General features: G+C 41.4%; 1 protein-coding gene across 4 annotated transcripts in view; it reads right to left on the bottom strand.

The window, feature by feature from the left end:
- Window positions 1-18,034, bottom strand: part of SORCS1 (sortilin related VPS10 domain containing receptor 1) — a gene marked incomplete at both ends in the record, with an annotated part of 574,332 nt that overhangs the window by 224,365 nt on the left and 331,933 nt on the right. For all 4 annotated transcript variants that reach the window (XM_079705434.1, XM_079705435.1, XM_079705437.1 and 1 more), the window contains one exon: window positions 8,231-8,389. In XM_079705434.1, coding sequence (XP_079561560.1) covers window positions 8,231-8,389 — 159 coding nt within the window. The remainder of the gene's footprint in view (window positions 1-8,230; window positions 8,390-18,034) is intronic.

The following is an 18,034-nucleotide window of genomic DNA, read 5'->3' on the forward strand; positions in this document are numbered from 1 at the left end:
GCGAGGGAACACACTGCACTGGCTCGGGAAGTAGGCTTTTCTCACTTGAAGGGAAAAGGAGGTGCAGAAAGGGGCCGAAGAGCAAGCAAGGATGGGTGAGGAGGGTAATTCTCCCATCTGGAAGTCCTGGGAAAGCCATCTCATGGTATTTTATATTAAGGGTCTAGCTCAGTAAAGGGACCTGGTCATTTTAGAAGGGTAGCTGACTTCTGGTTTCTCTTCCTCTTGCCAGCTATGAGATCCTGGCTGGGCCTCTGGATCTCTTGGAACACCTAATGTGCCATTTGTAATCTGAACTTACAATATCCTATTATACTGAAGGGAGGAAGTTGGAAAAGATAACATTTTTTTAAAAATTTAGTATGAAACCTACGGTCATAACTTCACAAAATATGTCTATTTACAAGGCCAAGACTCCCTCCTTCTCAAAGCACTCCCCTCCTTGGCAACACTGCTGGCAGCAACCATGCTTGACAAGGCAGGATACAAGAAAATTTTACCATTACTAGATTCTAAAGGGCCACACTCAGAGATAAGTTTTTTTCTGGATATCCCTCGAGCTCATTTAAGAAAGAGGTCCATGCCCTCTTAGGATGTCAAATGTCTTTCAAACTTTCCCAGACTGGTGCCTGGATTAAGGATGCATCTTAATCCATTTAGACAAGTGTTGGTGGGTAGAATAGATCAAAATAGCTGGCTAAAAAATTGCACAAGCAAAAATGTAATTTATTTCAAAGTTTAAATAGCTACCAAAAAGCATAATTCTATCTGTCCAAACCTTAATCCCAATCACTCATTCAAAAATGTCCATTTCTCCTTCTTCTTGTAGCTCATTTCGTTCAAATTTGAGAACGGGTAGATCAAACTGCTTCAGGTAGCAATTGAAAAATAATGATACAACCTGGTTAAACAAGTTAGCTAAAGTGAACACAGGCCTTCCTCGTTTGCATAAGATGGCATTTCAGCTGGAGAATTTGTTTTATAAACAAGCATTGGGGTTGACGTTCAGCAAGCTCCCTGGTTTCCACTCTAATTGCCAGTTTTGTACTTGAATACTTAAATTATTTACATATTTATGAGATTAGAAATCAGCTCTGACATTGGGAAATTTCAAGCACATGGAAATCTTGCCGAAGCAGCATGGTATATAACGCTCCACATATTTCTTATGAATAACTGAGTGCCTTTTAATGTAGTGCCTTGGGAAACGTGATGGCATTAGGTAGGTATCAGTTTCTTAAGTGTTTGTGCTTGTGCAGAAATCATTTGAATATCCCCAGGGGGTTGAATTTGAAGGATCCATTTATCTTTCATTTCAATCTTGCCCTTTTGACATTAAGGGGCTGCTAGGTCTACTTAAAAACAAACAGAGTTGCTGTAAAGGGAAATACTTTAATATTTAATGGCTTACTGTTATTACAATAATATTTTCTGAGTACTATATATTTGTTCTTGCTTGCTCTGTTCATTCTGGTTCAGTGGTACCTTTTAGTGATTGTCTAAGGGGACATTCAACGTTGACTAAATACGTATAACGTCATGTATTGGGAAGACACTGGATTATGGCTAAGGAAGCCTTGCGTCTAAACCTAGTTATGCCACACCAGGTGGCTCTCTCCTAGGTCTTTGAATAATACATTGGCTGGCATTCATGTGGTGCTAGCCATGTGCCAGGCTCTGTGTTGAGTGTTTTACATACATTATCACAGCATCCTCAAACAGTCCTGTGAGCCAGGTACTGTTATTGCTTCCACTTCACAGCTGGCGAAACTCTAAAAGTTAAATGACCTGCTGAAGGTCACATGGCCATTTGGAGGGCCTGACAGAGTAGAGAGCTGATGTTCCTGCCTCACTTGCTGTGCTGTCTATTGCTGGTGAGAAACCAATATGACTAAGTTTTGGAAAATGCTGACAACTCTTCCCTTATCAAGCAGTCATTATTTCCCAGAGAATTCCTGGCATTCAAAGCTGTCGTGATAAGCAATGGCCATCTGTTAGTGCTCAGTCAGGAAAAGTAGGAAAGATTAAAAAGAAAGTTGCATTCTTTTTTTCTTTTTTTTTAAAGAAATGTATATGAAACTGTTTAAATAAAATTGCAGGACTGGTAGAAAGAAAGAAGGGAGAAAGCTAAAAGCAGTTCTTCTTCTAAAAATTTACTTTTATGCAAGTTACTAAAATTCTATTGTATGCTCTCAAATACACTGGCAGTATAATTTTCCTTTTCTATCAATATATGATTTTAATTCAAACTCTGCCTTCATTTATACAGAGAACACCGCTGTTAATATTTAGGGTTTCAATTATTTGTGAATAGGGTTTCCTTACGAAAACGTGATTTCCTCCTTTAAAGCCATGTTTTGGTTTTAAGTGTATCTTACACATATTTACCAAAATACTGAAGGTGAGGCCACCATGCAAGCCTTAGGATTTCTTATTTCTTTCATAAACTTTGATACTTTGGAATACAGAGGAGAACAGAGATCCTGCAAGCTCCTACATGGTATTACTTGGACTGCTGACTCAGGGCTCCAGAACAAGTGAGACAACACAAACTCATGAATATTCTAGAACTGCCACAAAATGAAAGGTGACCCACGAAACTGTCCTAAGGGTTTTGTCCTCCCTCCACAGAATTGATCACTCATTTGTATGCATTTTTTTTTTTAGTTCACAAAACAATGGAACATTTCCTGAAATAAAACTGACAGGAAGATCCATGAACAGGAGAAAAACAAAGATAATGGGAAAGACAGAGAAATAAGAAAAAAGGTGATCTGGGGACGAAGACAAGGCAGCAGATGAGGTTGACTTGCCCTGCACGGCTTTCTGTTTTAAGTTTTTGAGTTAGTTATAAACACTTAAAAATAGGAAAATGTCATATCTCAAACAAAGCAGGATTACTTCTCTCGAAAAACTCTGAAAAGTCTGGTGACATTGAATGAGCTGTCCTCGGGGGCAAGAACAGCAGGCTGGAGCTCACCAAGACCCCCCACCACACCCCACCCTCCTGAAGGAACACCTGCTCTCCAGCTTCTCACAGCCCAGACCCAGCCGCCGTGTTCAGTTAGTTGCTTGCTTATCTGTGTAGGACCTGAGTCCACGGTCTAGAAGGGCTTGGGTATCCAGAGTGGGGAGAAAAAGCTCACCGTAGAGGACTGGAGAAAAGTGGACCCTCCCGCTCACAGTCAGGGGCAGCAGGTACATCCGTAGGAGAGGCCTTGCCGCCTGGATAAGCCGAGCAAGGGGGTCTCTGCTCCCCAGCTGTGACGCACTCTGAGGCCCAGGAGCGTTCACGTTGGCTTCACAACATTGCAGACTCACCCCTATACAGTTCGCTCCACGGTGTAACCCCTAACAGAGAGGCCCCGAGCCCAGCGCCCCAGGATGGTCAGCAGAGCTGAGGTAGATGCCTATTCTTACGCATTTCTCCTGTTGTTTTCTTTCAGTCACATCTGCGTTTTGTTTTCCCTCATTTCCACTGTCTCCCAACACATCATGTTTAGTGAGGTGTTTGAGACAGACGGAGAGATGCCATTGGAGGCAATGTTTCCTAGCACAGTTTGTACACTAGTTTATTGCCAAATTAAAATAAAGATGTAATCTGGCACACTTGGCCTGCTGCTAAGCCTTCCTTGGGTGGTTTCCGGTATTGAGGCAAGAAGGTGGGGGGAAAACAAGGAAGGAAGCGGAAGCTCTGTACCTCTGTTCTCCTGGCTGCTCGGTTTCCAAATGCCAAGAAACAAAAGGAAGGAGCAGAATGTTTGGTTTGCCTACTGCTTAATTACAGAAATAACAAAACTAAATAATGGAGAGTGAGATGTTGGTGGTCCTGGCATAAATGCTGTGGAATTCTTCACGGCATCCACAGTGATTCACTGCTGTTTTGTAAGAAGCTTAAAAGGTGTGGCTGTACATAACAGGTATCCCTCTGCCCATTTGGCATGAAGTTTCCATAATGTCTATAATGCTTATTTTTCTGAAAATTCCAGGGCTTTCCAAAGGCACATCCTCACATAGACCCTTCAGAGGCCAAGGAGTCTATCGCCTGTGTCTATACCATGGAAGTCCCCCAACAGGGCTTTTTAAGAAGTCAAGCTACTTCTTTTAGAGCTTCAAAGGGGAAAAGGTCCCAAACCTTTTCTCTTCAGTCATTCTAGTGGTAGCTGGAGAGTCACATGCTCATTCAAAAAAATTTTACCTCTTGGCAATCACCTAGATATTTAATATCACAGGTAGATTTCTCTAAGAAAAAATAAGAAAAAAGGCTAAAATATCAAAATAACCTGATCTTATGAATTTTGAGAGCATCTGATCATACATATTTCTCCCTGATTAAAAGCCTTTTTTTTTTTTTTTTTTAATCTGGCTTCCTATGGAATGATGGCCGGTAAAACTCTGTCTTGGGCCAGAAAGCACAATCTGTTCAACCAAACTCTTTTGAGTCCCTTAAAATGCTCACATCAAAAAGCCTCTACTGAGAGTCCAGACACTCAAGATGAAATGCAGTTGGAGCAGAATGCCACGGACCACATGGGCTCTTTCCTGCAAGCCAGAGATCCACACTTTGTCTTCGGGGACCTCGAAGTCTCATTCACTAAAGGTGAGAGAAAGCAATGGCAGGGAAATAAGGGAAAAGCAAAGGTGGCTATGTATTAAAAAGGGGAGCGTATGCCTCAAAAGACTGACAGCAAACAAGGGAAGAGAGGAGAGGAGGACTGTGCACAGGTGAGTGCTGACGGAGCTGCCACCTCAACGCAATAACTTCTAACAGACGGTGCTCTCTACCTGAGGATTCTGTTCACCACAGGCTGGTTGAAAACAGCATCTGGCAAAGGGAATCCTAGCACCAAAGTCACCATCTTTGCCGAGAGTTCTGCAACAGTAGCAACTGTCACAGACATATTGATGAACAACACTTACATGAAAAAATAAGTGTTCCCATTTCCAAAAGTCACTGGCCTGCCAACACTAGCATGGGGCTCTCCTTAGGGCCCATTGCTGCATCTCATCAGGGTTCAAAGCTCCGTGATTCATGGGTGATTGCCAGCTATTATTTCCATATCACTGACCCACGTGAGTGGCCATAGACCTTCTCCACTTGACTCCGGGCCAACACCACCAGCTAATGGCTCATTGGATGGCTGCAGCCCACTCCACTCCCCGCTAATGCCCCACTCCTCATGCTGTGATTCAAGCCCTGATATGTGGAGCCCTTCCCTGACCCCTACTCATATTAGCAGGTGATTCTTTTTTCCCAGGATGATTTCTCCTTCATTGTCTTCTGGAGAAACAGAGAGCTTAGCAGAAAGGCTGGCTTCTGCCCCTTTGCTAATCTCCAGATATCACCATCCATTTAGTTGCGAACCCTACTAAATATCATATTCAAATTCCAATTGCTGAACTTAGACATGTGACACCAATGAGTGGTTTTCCCCTTTGGGAAAATGCATTAACGTCTAAGATTTTTGGTTTGTTAGCTACATACAGAGCAAAGACTTTTAAGGCTTCTTCTACCTCTAAAATGATAGAATTCATTCAGTCTGTGGTCACAAAAGATACTTTCTGGTCCTGACCAAGACTACTGTGATACCATCCTAACTGGTCTCCTTGGTTTTGACCTCACAGCACCATAGTTCATTCTAATATTACTACCAGATTAATCTTTGTAATCTATAGCTCTGAACACATAATTCCACTGACCAAAATGTTCAAAAGGCTCCTAATTGGGAAAACAAAAATTATTTTGCCTAACAGTCAAAGTGGTCCCAAAAAAATTAAGATTAGGTTCCAGGAGTACATGTATAACTTTCCCAAATTTCAGTTTCAGCCAAATAGACATATTCACAATCCTGTTTACATGAGTTTTCTAACTTTACAACTTTATATTATTGTTTATGACATCCCTCTTGTGGAAAAAGTGCCCCCGCCACCCCCCACAGAAATACGACATTCATTAAAGTCCAGGTGAAATCATTTTATAAGATCTCCATCTCCTAAACTTGGGCTGCCAATTTTATATAATCCATCCGCTACTCTGAGTGGGTATCTACCATGTGTGAATGAAGGATCTATCTGCCTTTTTAGTCCCTCTTGGACTACTGAACTCACATGTATTTATATTCTTTCCCTAGATGGAATGAATACTCCTCGATATAGTTATTTTATACCAACAGTGCATCATGCTGAGCACATAAAACAGACATGGAGTCTAATATTTGTGGGGTTTTGTTTCTTTTCAATCTCATTGGAAGTGCACCTGCAATTATAAATATCCACACAAACACATTTTAAGGCAAAGAAAGCCAACCCCAAGTACCAATTCCCATATGTGGCTGAGTCGGAGCCGCATGTCCCAACTCCTCCAGAGTTATCCACTCTGCCACAGTGCTCATGGCATCACTGTCTGAAGTACTGGCACATGAAGGGTTAAATTTTGGGGCATCTCCTCTGACACAACTGCAAAGATGCATAGTTTTCACTTAGCCAGGTAAATCTGGCCCTCAGTGTGCCTCTGGCATCAGGGGGAAAATTAACCAACTGTCCAATAAAATACAAAAACCCAGTGGATTAAATGACTAATACTCTGTGTCCTGAGCTGCTCAGCTTTGCCTCTGGTAACTGCACCATCCTGGACTAGATGCACTGTGGCTTGACTCCAGGAATGAAATTGTACATTCTGCTGAAAGGGGAGCCAGGCTGCTCGAGAGGAAAAAAATACTAATTGTACGTCTTTCCTATTTTTAGGCTAATGTGCATTTTATTTGGCAGTAAGGCCAGTGTGAATAAAACTCCAAACCTAAGAATTTTAATTTGCTTCCTCAAAAATGCTCATGTCAGTAGAGACCTTGAAAAGTTGTTTATACTATTCCCCTCCCTTCAGGAAGAACCCCACACGTCTATACCAGCCCAGACGGTTTTAACCACCTGGTTAAGTATTCTAGGGTTTTAACCCTAGAATATTCTCCTCACTCAGGGAAGTCCAGTATTTCTTTAAATATATGTAATTTGTAACATATAATTCCTCTGAGGATAATTCTCAGACTGACCTCACTGAACCATGCATTTCACAAAGAGCATTCGAATATTTTACCTATTTTCCTTTTGGCTTTTATGGCTAGAGCCTCTCTCACATTTGCCTTTGTATACTTTTTTCCTCTAATTCTAATCTGATTGTATTTGCTGTTGCTAGCCTTACATTCTACCTGAAAATGTAAGTTCCTTAAAAGCTGGAGCTACTGGGCTTCCCTGGTGGCGCAGTGGTTGAGAGTCTGCCTGCTAATGCAGGGGACACGGGTTCGAGCCCTGGTCTGGGAGGATCCCGCATGCCGCGGAGCAACTAGGCCCGTGAGCCACAACTACTGAGCCTGCGCGTCTGGAGCCTGTACTCCACAACAAGAGAGGCCACGATAGTGAGAGGCCCGCGCACCGCGATGAAGAGTGGCCCCCACTTGCCGCAACTGGAGAAAGCCCTCGCACAGAAACGAAGAACCAACACAGAAAAAATAAATTAATTAATTAAAAAAAAAAAAAAGATCTAGTCTTTAAAAAAAAAAAAGCTGGAGCTACATGTATTTTATAATGTATCTGCAATACAGATTACATGATATATTTTATAGCATTTATCCCATAAAATACATATACATATTGCGTGTACATGCACACACATATATACACACAGATAAACATACAATAGCATAACTTCATTCAATGCCTTCCTAAAACATAGACCTATCCTTCAGCCTAACCACCAAGAGAAGAAAAGTCCTGAGATTGCCTGATTCTGAATGTTCTCTATGTACATTTCTCTCACTATTTTAGCATATCACTAGCTAATGTTCTTCACTCTTTCAGGGTCATCCTTCCCTTTAAGGCTCTGAGAAAAGCTATGGGTTCTTTATTCCAAAAAAAATGATCACATCTCACATACACAAAGCACTGTCTCAAATTCCCTGGGGCTTTCCTGACGGCCTGAAGCTTCCAGGTAAGGACTACTTCTCCACAATGTCTTCCTTAGGGTCTAGCTTTTCCTTTGTGTGCTGTTTCAGATGCTTACACAGCTCAAACAAGCAGCCTGAGATCCACACGGCTGCCCCTCACCCCACCGGCACAGGGTTCAAGCTGCTGCACAGAACAAACCTGACAGCTGAGAAGAAATGTAGCCATGACTAAGTAGTGGTCTTTCCCTAGGACAACCATGCACCACTGTCTCGAACAAGGGGATCACACTCACCTTTTGGTCTTGGCTGTATGCCAGAATCCAGTCCTCTTGCTTGGGGTGGAAAAGTAAGCTCTGGATGTAAAAGTTCAGCCGGTACTTTTGATAGGTTGCCCCTTCGTCCGAGCTGATCAGTAAGCTGCTCTCAATCTCCGGGTCTGTGAGCAACATAATCTGCGGCAGAGAATTGTTCAGGAAAGAAAACAACAGAGAGGTAAGTGTGCAAATTTACAAGGCTTAAAAATGAGCTAAATTTTGATGAGGGAAAAGGAACAGGCAAAGAACGCTTGGCCAAACAAGGACCTTGACTCTGTCAAGTTTGCTCTCCTACCTTGGACCAAGGCCATGAAACTCTTCACCAAGAAATGAAAGAGGCAGGACAGACTGAAAAGAAGGAGGAGGAAATGTAGGTGTGCATTTTCTTCCCTCCTATAGGGCTCCTTGGTTTTTTTTCCCAAGGTTATTTCCTTAATCTGAAATATTTCCCATTGTTCCCCTAACCCCAGCCCTCCTTCCTGCTGAGCCTTGTCTAGTCTCCATTTTGGGGGGATGAAACTTGTCACAGTCTTTTGTGAGAAAGGTGGAAAGAAGTAGAAAGAGGATGGAGTCCACTGGTTTTTCTCTCCATCACAAACCCTCCTGTTCACATCAACAATATCCCATGTCATCCTGCCTTTAGTCTGATTTTCTGAGTCTTGAGTCAAAGACTGTGCATTCAAAAGCCTGCTCTGGGTATTGTCCAAAGGCTCCTTTACCACCTGCTAACATATTAATAGTTTACTTATTTATTTTCTTTATTGTCTATATATTCTCTCTAGAACACAAACCCATTAGAATAGTGATATTTCTCTATTTTTATCCCCACAAGTGCCTTCCCAGCAGCTAGAATGAGGTCCAGCATATATTATATATTCAATAAATATTTGACATGAATGAACGAAAGTTAAAGGAATGAATGGAAAGTTTTCAGAGTAGTTGCATGGATCTAGAAAGATGCCCAGAGTAATTTGAGCAGATATGAATGTAAGTTCCATGGAAAAAGTCATTGGATGCCCTCCTCCATCTTTGGCCTATTGACAAGAGAATATGCTATACTCATGTAAAAATTCACAGCTCCAGAGGCTTGGGACTTTCTCCTTTTGAGGGTTAATCTTGGCCATAGCAGTGTGAACAATCCACAATAGGAGCAAGGTGGAGGAGCTGCTCTGAAAACGGCTTTTTACTCTCGTTTTACGCCTCTAGGAATATGTCATAAAGCACCTCATTCCCGACTCTGCAGGGTGCCTTTCGCTCAAAGTGCACACCTAACGCCTCCAGTCAGGTGGCCTTAATGCTACCCACTGACTTCTTCCCCAACAACTTATTCATTGGCACTTTCTGAGTTTGGTTTGGAGAAGCATGAAAGATGTGCTTAATGTGTGGCCATATGAAGAGTGATCACTGCAGCCCAGCGTTTAAAGATTACCAGCTAAGGGTGTGGCAGTTCCAGGAAAAGGAGAGAGAGAGAAAGGAAGAAAAAAAACCCCCAAAAAACTAGAGCCCTGTCATAAGAGAACAGAGTGCCAGGCAAACGCACAGGGCTTTCTCAGGCATTGGGAGGCAATCGTATTAAAACCTCAGGATAGTTAGTGTCATCTTCCAAAGTGGTGTCCGATCACTGCGAATGGCACACGACGATCGCACACCAGACACGCTCAGCCTGAACTGTGTTTATGTTACCCAGGATGAATTTCAGGTTCCTTGCTGTTCTTTCACCCTGCCCTTCTCGAAGAGGAGAAAGGGACGGATGAAGTGGAGTGAGCGGAACGCTGCGGCTGTCAGCTCTGTTCTGGACAAGGTGGAGAGCACACACAAAACTGGAGACTAACTGCCTCCCCTCCCATGTTCTGGTGAAGCCACTGTCCATCGACCATAAATTCTGACAAAGTTATAGGTCTCTCTGTCTTGTAGTCACCAAGCAGACAGTGTTCCCCTTCTGGATAACTGATGCAGAACCATCAGGTAATCTCCTAAGTACAACTTCCGTGTCATCATTAAAGTCTATTGTATGTCACATGGCTCCTAAATTCACAAGAATATTTCCAGGGGATTTCATATTTACTGGCACACAAAAGCTGTCATTTTCCAAAAACAAATAAGTCATCAAATGATCATATTGCTTTGTGTCTCCAACCACAATTAACAATAATATATAACAGCCTTTTGCACTACTGCCAGCAAGTAATTTCTATGATAATATGAAGAGGCTCAATTTTATAGAGCATCTATTATCTCAGGCAAGGTGATTCCATCCCCCACCCTGCTTTTCTATTTCTCTGTAAACCAGAATATGTTTACTCTCTTCCCACAAGTGCGGATCTCACCACCTCCTTCTCCTGGCAGACTACTTCATCAAAATAAAAACTCTGGGTCTACAGAATATCCTCAAATCAAGTTGATTATTTATCATTTATTTAAAATACTTCTGATACTCATTTATACTCTGAATCATCAAACTGTATGAGATATTCTGCATCCAAGTACTATTGGATGGGGGAGGTAGAATAATACAAATATTTTCAAACATATGGTTATTTAACATTAAGTAAATAAAACTCCTGGCTTCCTCAGTCTTTTCTTCTGGGTACTAAAAATATGTAGACCAAAATCTCACCATTTCTTTTTTTTTTTTTTTTTTTTGTGGTACGTGGGCCTCTCACTGTTGTGGCCTCTCCCATTGCGGAGCACAGGCTCCGGACGCGCAGGCTCAGCGGCCACGGCTCACGGGCCCAGCCGCTCTGCGGCATGTGGGATCCTCCTGGACCGGGGCACGAACCTGTGTCCCCTGCTTCGGCAGGCGGACTCTCAAACACTGCGCCACCAGGGAAGCCCTCACCATTTCTTTACAGTCTTCACCTAAAACCTTCTATTTGGGAATTTGACATTTTGGAAATTATAGAAGATGTCAGGATATTCCCCCTGTAAGATTTACAGATGTATCTGTATTACACAAACCTTCCAGTGGTTCCTCTTTCAAATCTCTGCTCCAATCCACTCAAAACAAACAGGTCAGTCTGGATCCATTTTTGTTTAGCCATTTTTTATTGCAAAAACAACTTTGTAAGACTGCCAGTAGAATTCAAAATAAAAGAAAAATAGGGACTTCCCTGGTGGCACAGGGGTTAAGAGTCCGCCTGCCAATGCAGGGGACATGCCGTGACCCCTGGTCCGGGAAGATCCCACATGCTGCGGAGCAACTAAGCACGTGCGCCACAACTTCTGAGCCTGTGCTCTAGAGCCCACGAGCCACAACTACTGAAGCCTGCGGGCCTAGAGCCCGTGCTCCACAACAAGAGAAGCCACCGCAATGAGAAGCCCGTGTACCACAACGAAGAGTAGCCCTGCTCACCGCAAGTAGAGAAAGCCCGTGTGCAGCAACGAAGACCCAACGCAGCCATAAAGAAACAAACAAACAAACTTACAAAGAAAAATAAATTGACCCTATCCCATCAACAAGTGAAACCATGTTTGTGCCCCCTTCTACTTCTTTATCCGCAGCTACATATCATATCACGGATTGAGTTTTTGCTTGTTTTTTTTTTTCATTTACTATTATGGCCTATATTCATTTCCACCTGAACTGAAAACACACAAATGCATACACACACATTAATACACACCACTGTGTACAATGTATTTTAATTGCTTAATCACAAGCTTCAACACAGTTAGGTTATAACTGGTTCAGTGGTTGAACCATAGTAAGTGCTTAATGAACTATTAACTGGATTAGTGGAATCTTATTATTTCAGTCTTCAGATTAGAATCTTTTAGTAATTATATTTCAAATGAGTTAAAGTTTGTTCTGTCATGTTGTAGGTTATGAAAAGTAAATATGTTAGTAAGCAAATAAAGAATTTAAGTAAGACCTAAATAGAAAATGTTTAACCCATTTGAGAAAAAAGATACAGTGTAAATGATAAGTGTGATCCAATCTTTAGACGAAAATGATGCTCTTTATAAATAAAGTTCTATCTTCTCAAGAAGGTATTCTACTAGGAAATATTATCAAAACAGAAACTTCAAATTAGTGAATATTCCTCAAAAAATAATAGATTACATTCCTTAAATATATTCAGTGGTCCCTGTTTTTGCTGATTTACATTGGCTATCTTCTTTTGGCTTTTTTTTTCTTTTTTAATTAATTTATTTATTTTTGGCTGTATTGGGTCTTCGTTGCTGCACGCGAGCTTTCTCTAGTTGTGGCGAGCAGGGGTTACTCTTTGTTGTGGTGCGTGGGCTTCTCATTGTGGTGGCTTCTCTTGTTGTGGAGCATGGGCTATAGGCGTGTGAGCTTCAGTAGTTGTGGCATACGGACTCAGTAGTTGTGGCCCACAGGCTCTAGAGCACAGGCTCAGTAGTTGTGGCACATGGGCCTAGTTGCTAAACGGCATGTGGGATCTTCCCAGACCAGGGCTCGAAGCCATGTCCCCTGCATAGGCAGATTCTTAACCACTGCGCCACCAGGGAAGCTCCCTTCTTTTGGCTTTTCATGTGACTCTGAATAAATGGTGTTTTGCTGTGTTTAATCCTCTGCATTCTGGAATACGATCTGAGTGACAGAACTTTAAAAGACCTTCATAAAAGGCATGACTCCAAACTCTGCAGGATTCCTGAAGTGAGCTCTCTAAAAAGAGGGCTTGCTTGCCTAGCATAAAGCTTGCTCCATAGTAGGTCCATACATCTTTGTAAATGAACAAATGAATGAATAAAGGAATGAGTCCTCTTCATCCCTGCTTCTGCTAAATGCAGTTCATGGATCCCTGTGACATTGAGAGTTCTGAGTCCTCTGAAACAAATCTCTGCTGTTCTACTTGGAAGTAAGTGGGGTGGGTAGAGACAATGGGAAGAGTCTGCCCTTAACAGGAAAGTAATTATTCTCTGTTCAGATCAGCCCATGAGTGATTAGAACCAGTTTACTCCTGTCCTGCAGGGTGTGCTGCACTCACTGCATCTACAGGTGAACTGTTTTCCGTAGAAAGTCAGTAATGGTGACACCGGCTCTTAACCACCCAATTCTAAGCAATCGTTCATCATCCACTTCAGGGGAAGGAAGAAACTTTATTTGCTCTTCCTAGAGGTGATAAATGAACGTGAAATGCAATGTATAGATTTCAAATATGTCACTTCTACCTTTTTTTTGTATTAGTCCCTCTGAAAGCTCAGTGTCATCAAACATCAAATGCATCTCCACTCTCTTTGACTTGCTCCAGATTCAAAATATGGTTACATGATGTAATTCTACAAAACACTGCTTGACAACTTTCTGATCCTTCCAGATGTCTACTCAGAACATTCCTCCCAGAAGAATGCACCTACTATTCAGTCTTCCAGATTCTTTTCCTAGGTGTGTTGTTCTTGGAATTCCATTATCTACCTATTTAGGCAGGGTGGAGTTATTAATAAGGGGCAGCTTCACCACTCCAAGGCATACATTTTTTCCCACCATTTCTTTGGTCCTAAAGCAAAGAGTATTTACTTTATGTGTTGTTCATTATTTGTTTGCTCATTTGTCTACTCCTTGTCATTCATGGACTGGAATCAAGAAGAGGTAATATACTAGGGATATCTCCCTTGCTTTGCTCAAGGCTTAACTCAGATCCAGATGCCCATATCACAGGTGCATAATAAGTAATTTCCATAGTGATAATGACAATGACAAAGAAAAATAACAATAGCAGCAATTGGGCACTCTAGTTATCTAGCCACTCTATTCAAACAAAAATCTATCTATAAATAGTATAAAAGGCTATCTGCAAAACTCTGGCTCCAATATAAAAAACAAATTAAGCAAAATATAATCAGAGCAAGTAAATAATTGGCTGACCGATGTGGAGGGAAGAGTTGCCTATTCCCAATGTGAGGTGGACATTTACCCTTCCCAGATGAGCTGAGGGTGAAAGCAACAAATGCTTAGCAATGGGCAACTATTTAGAGGACAGTATTAGGGAAAGTTACACAGGATCCCAGAATGACCCATGAAAAGGAAGTCACTGAAGTACGAACAACAGTGAGAAAAGGAGAGGAAAGTTATTAAAAAGAAAAAGGTTCAATCAAGTAAACACCAATAGAAAAGAGTCTGTAGAAAGATGTACCCAGTGAGCAATCATTTGTCCTAAGTCTCACTCTCACCCTCTCCCCCAAACTCAGTGAAGCTCACCTAATGTTCAGTAACCCACCCATGTTCATTAACACGAAGGAGGGTCATTCAATACTAAGAGACCAGGAGACCATTTGGACAATAGACCATCTTCTTGTGACCTGAATATTGATTCAATAAAATTGGAGAGAAACTTTTGCACTGTCTTCTGTAAGTTTACTTTTGAACTTTTTTTTTTTTTAATGAGGACTCAAAGATTTTGAATTTTCAGGGGGGAAAAAGAGTTTTCAAGAAGTGTATCAAACAATTTCAGTCCTTCAAACTTCTCTTAATAGCCTTAGAAGACGCAACCTATTACCTATTATGTAATAATAATGATAATTCAGTCAATACTCTTTTTGCCAAACCCTGTAAGGCACAGAACAGTAACATTCACCAGGAATGATAACATATGGGTTACATATCGGTTACACTCCTTGCAAGACAGTTCAAGGAAGAAAGTTTATGGAAGATTGCTTCCGATTTCTCTTGGGACTATGGAACACAACCATCTCTTTCGAGTTAACTCAGAGAATCTCAAACTAAAAAACACCATTTTGCTGTGAGACTCTGTTCCCATTACTGTGACCCTCTGCATGCATCTGGGCAGGTTGATATGCTGGCCTGAGTGTGGGGATACTGAACCACATGCTTGTTTTCCACAAGAAGAGCCACGACCAAATCCTAAACCTGACCTTTGTCAATGTTGTGGATGTGTGTACTTCCTCAGAAAAGAGGAAGAAAGTGAGTTGAGTGAATCCCACTCATGCCATGAGAAGAAGGAAAAACAAACCATAAATATATACTATAATCACAGTATCCCATGGGGCCTAACTCCAAAGATGGATTTGAGTTTCATTTCTGCCATGTCTCTGATGCCAACTTGAAGATCTCACAGCTCACTTAATCTTTTTTTGAGCCTCCGTTTCATCACTGAGGGTAGTGATACTATAAAAAAGCTTATATGTATTGAGCATCTGCTATGTACCAGGCTCTCCACTAAACCTTTAAAATATATTACGTCATTAAACTACTTAAAAGAAGTTAAAATACTTCAGATAGATATTACTTCCATTTGACAGAAGAGGAAATGAGGCTTTGAGGAATGAGGTGATTTGTTCAAGGTCACACTGCTGATCAGTGGTAAAGGTATCTATGGGATCAAATAAGATCATCTGTGTGAAAGCAATGTTGAGCTTTGCGCCAATGATACCGTTATTACTTCACAAAGAATGTCACATTAGTACTGTACGTTCTGATAAAATGTGATAGTTGAGTTCTAAAAAAGAAAGAGATAAACCTTGTTTTACAAATATCTCATAAAAATATTGCCTAGATGGGAAGAAGGGGGGGCAATCAGGGACTAGGAGTTAAATAATGGAGATTCAATAACAAGATGATTGGTAAGATATTCTTGAAGAAATATAGATACTTTTGGGAGGGGCTTTAAATATTAATCTATGGAAGCACAATACCCAGTCCTGGTTCACACTCAGATTTTTCACAATGGTGCTGGCCTCCTTTTCCTTATTCTTCTACCTTCGCTCCTCCATAAAACTGGTTTTATGCTTTATCATAAGTATGGGTGAGAAAAAAATGATAGAAATGGTCAAAAAAGCTCTGACCTAATGACAGTACAGGTAGAGAAACAAACATTTCCATACAAGCTTGTTCTCAAAAAAGTTTATGCTAAAGTCAATAAGAATCATTACAACGTAATTATTTTCCTCATAAACAGATCCTATGTCTAATTGGCATTTAAAAAATAAACTCATTTTGCGGGAGAAATTGCTATTATTACACTAAGGGGATAGTAGGGTATATGGACTATTCATTAATGCTTAGCATTGTGTCATCTGGTTTTAAAATATGGGATTTTTAAAGGAAAAGAATGATGTACAAACTTGAGATTTTTCTTTTTGCAGTCACTATGGAGACTGATTAAATACCTTAAGAATATTTGAGCTGCCTTAAAAATCCCAGCATTATCCATAGCCTCTGCTCAAACTCAATCAGAACACACTTCCATGGTCATTACAAGTCCCATAGTAACTTCTCTCTTAAATCCCCAAAGAGGGCTTCCCTGGTGGCGCAGTGGTTGAGAGTCCGCCTGCTGATGCAGGGGACACGGGTTCGTGCCCCGATCCGGGAAGATCCCACATGCGCTGGTCCCGTGAGCCATGGCCGCTGAGCCTGCGCGTCCGGAGCCTGTGCTCCGCAACGGGAGAGGCCACAACAGTGAGAGGCCCGCGTACCACAAAAAAAAAAAAAAAAAAAAAAAAAAAAAATCCCCAAAGAGCTATAAATGCCAAAAGGTTACATCATTTTAAAATGTTAGCTGGTATCAGAGGGAGCCGTGATTCTGGGAGAAGTGGACATTCATCTTCTTCGCTCATGGGAAACTTTATAAGAAATGATGTTCATTTAATGGTAAGAAATCTTTTTATTCCACTAGAAATGATAAAGGAGAGGAGGTGGGGAGAAAGAGCAAGAAAGAGAAGCTATCAGTATATGTTAACATTGATTTAGGTGAGAGACATAGCATTTGGGGTAAAGTTGCTAAGTTGTGCATTTGATTTTAGAGTTTGAATAAATATCAAGTTGAAAGTCAGAATGAGAGGAAGAGCCTGTAGGAATGAATCCATTCTGAAAATCAGGGAAAAGAACATACCCACATGCTTCATTCTTTGCTCTCCTAGTATCATCATTCTGAGGAGTATGGTTTAATTTTACTTATATTAATGCTTCATGGTAAACGGACAAATATACCAGGGTATATTGGGGAATATTAATAAAGTCTCAGCCACATGACACCTTGCTAATGTATTTGGCTATTAAAGCTTTCCTGGGAAGACAGTGGAGACCACCAGGGGTTTCTCTCCAACAGGATTTGCAGATTAGTGAAGTGACAGTTGCCTCCCAGCCCCTCTGCAGAGCTCTCAGGAAGATGGGGCGGGAGGGGAACATCCAGAAAAAGTGCCTCCAGTTAACAAGGAGATCTATTTCACTAACATTTTTTCTTAGTTCCTTAATTATTTAATGCCAGACACTGATCATCTCAAGTTGTTTTTGAGAGGCAGACAGGGTGGATATGCTTAATCAAGCTGCCCCGGAGCATAATTACATTCTGCTGCTGCTTCTCCTCTCTTCTTTCCCTTCCATCAGCGCAGACAATATAGTAATGCAATGTTTTAAGAAGATTCTTTTCCCATAATTGCATGGCAGTTCTATATCTTGGGCTGATTCCATTTCAAAACAAGTATCTCAGAAGCAGCAGAACTCATCCCATATGTTAAGAGAAAAGGACCTCTGTTCCACTTATTTATTGCCGTGCAATAAACTACATCAGAATGGTGGCAAGAGACAACCATTTATTTTGTTCTTGGTTTTGTGGGTCAGGGATTCTGAAAGTGCTCAGCTGGGCAGTGAGTCTTAAATCCACTTGATGTCAACTGTGGTGGCTGGAACTGGAGGTTCCTCTTCCAAGATGGCTTCTTTACTCATGTGTTGGTCTTAGCCTCTCTCTTTCTCTCCATGTTGAATCCCATCCTCCAGGCCCTTCCCATGTGGCTTGAACTTCACAGAGTATTACAGTTACATGGTTGTTGGATTTCATAATTGGTGGCTGGCTTCTCCCAGTA

Source organism: Hyperoodon ampullatus (genome assembly GCF_949752795.1).
Source record: "Hyperoodon ampullatus genome assembly, chromosome: 1".
Classification (NCBI taxonomy): Eukaryota; Metazoa; Chordata; class Mammalia; order Artiodactyla; family Ziphiidae; genus Hyperoodon; species Hyperoodon ampullatus.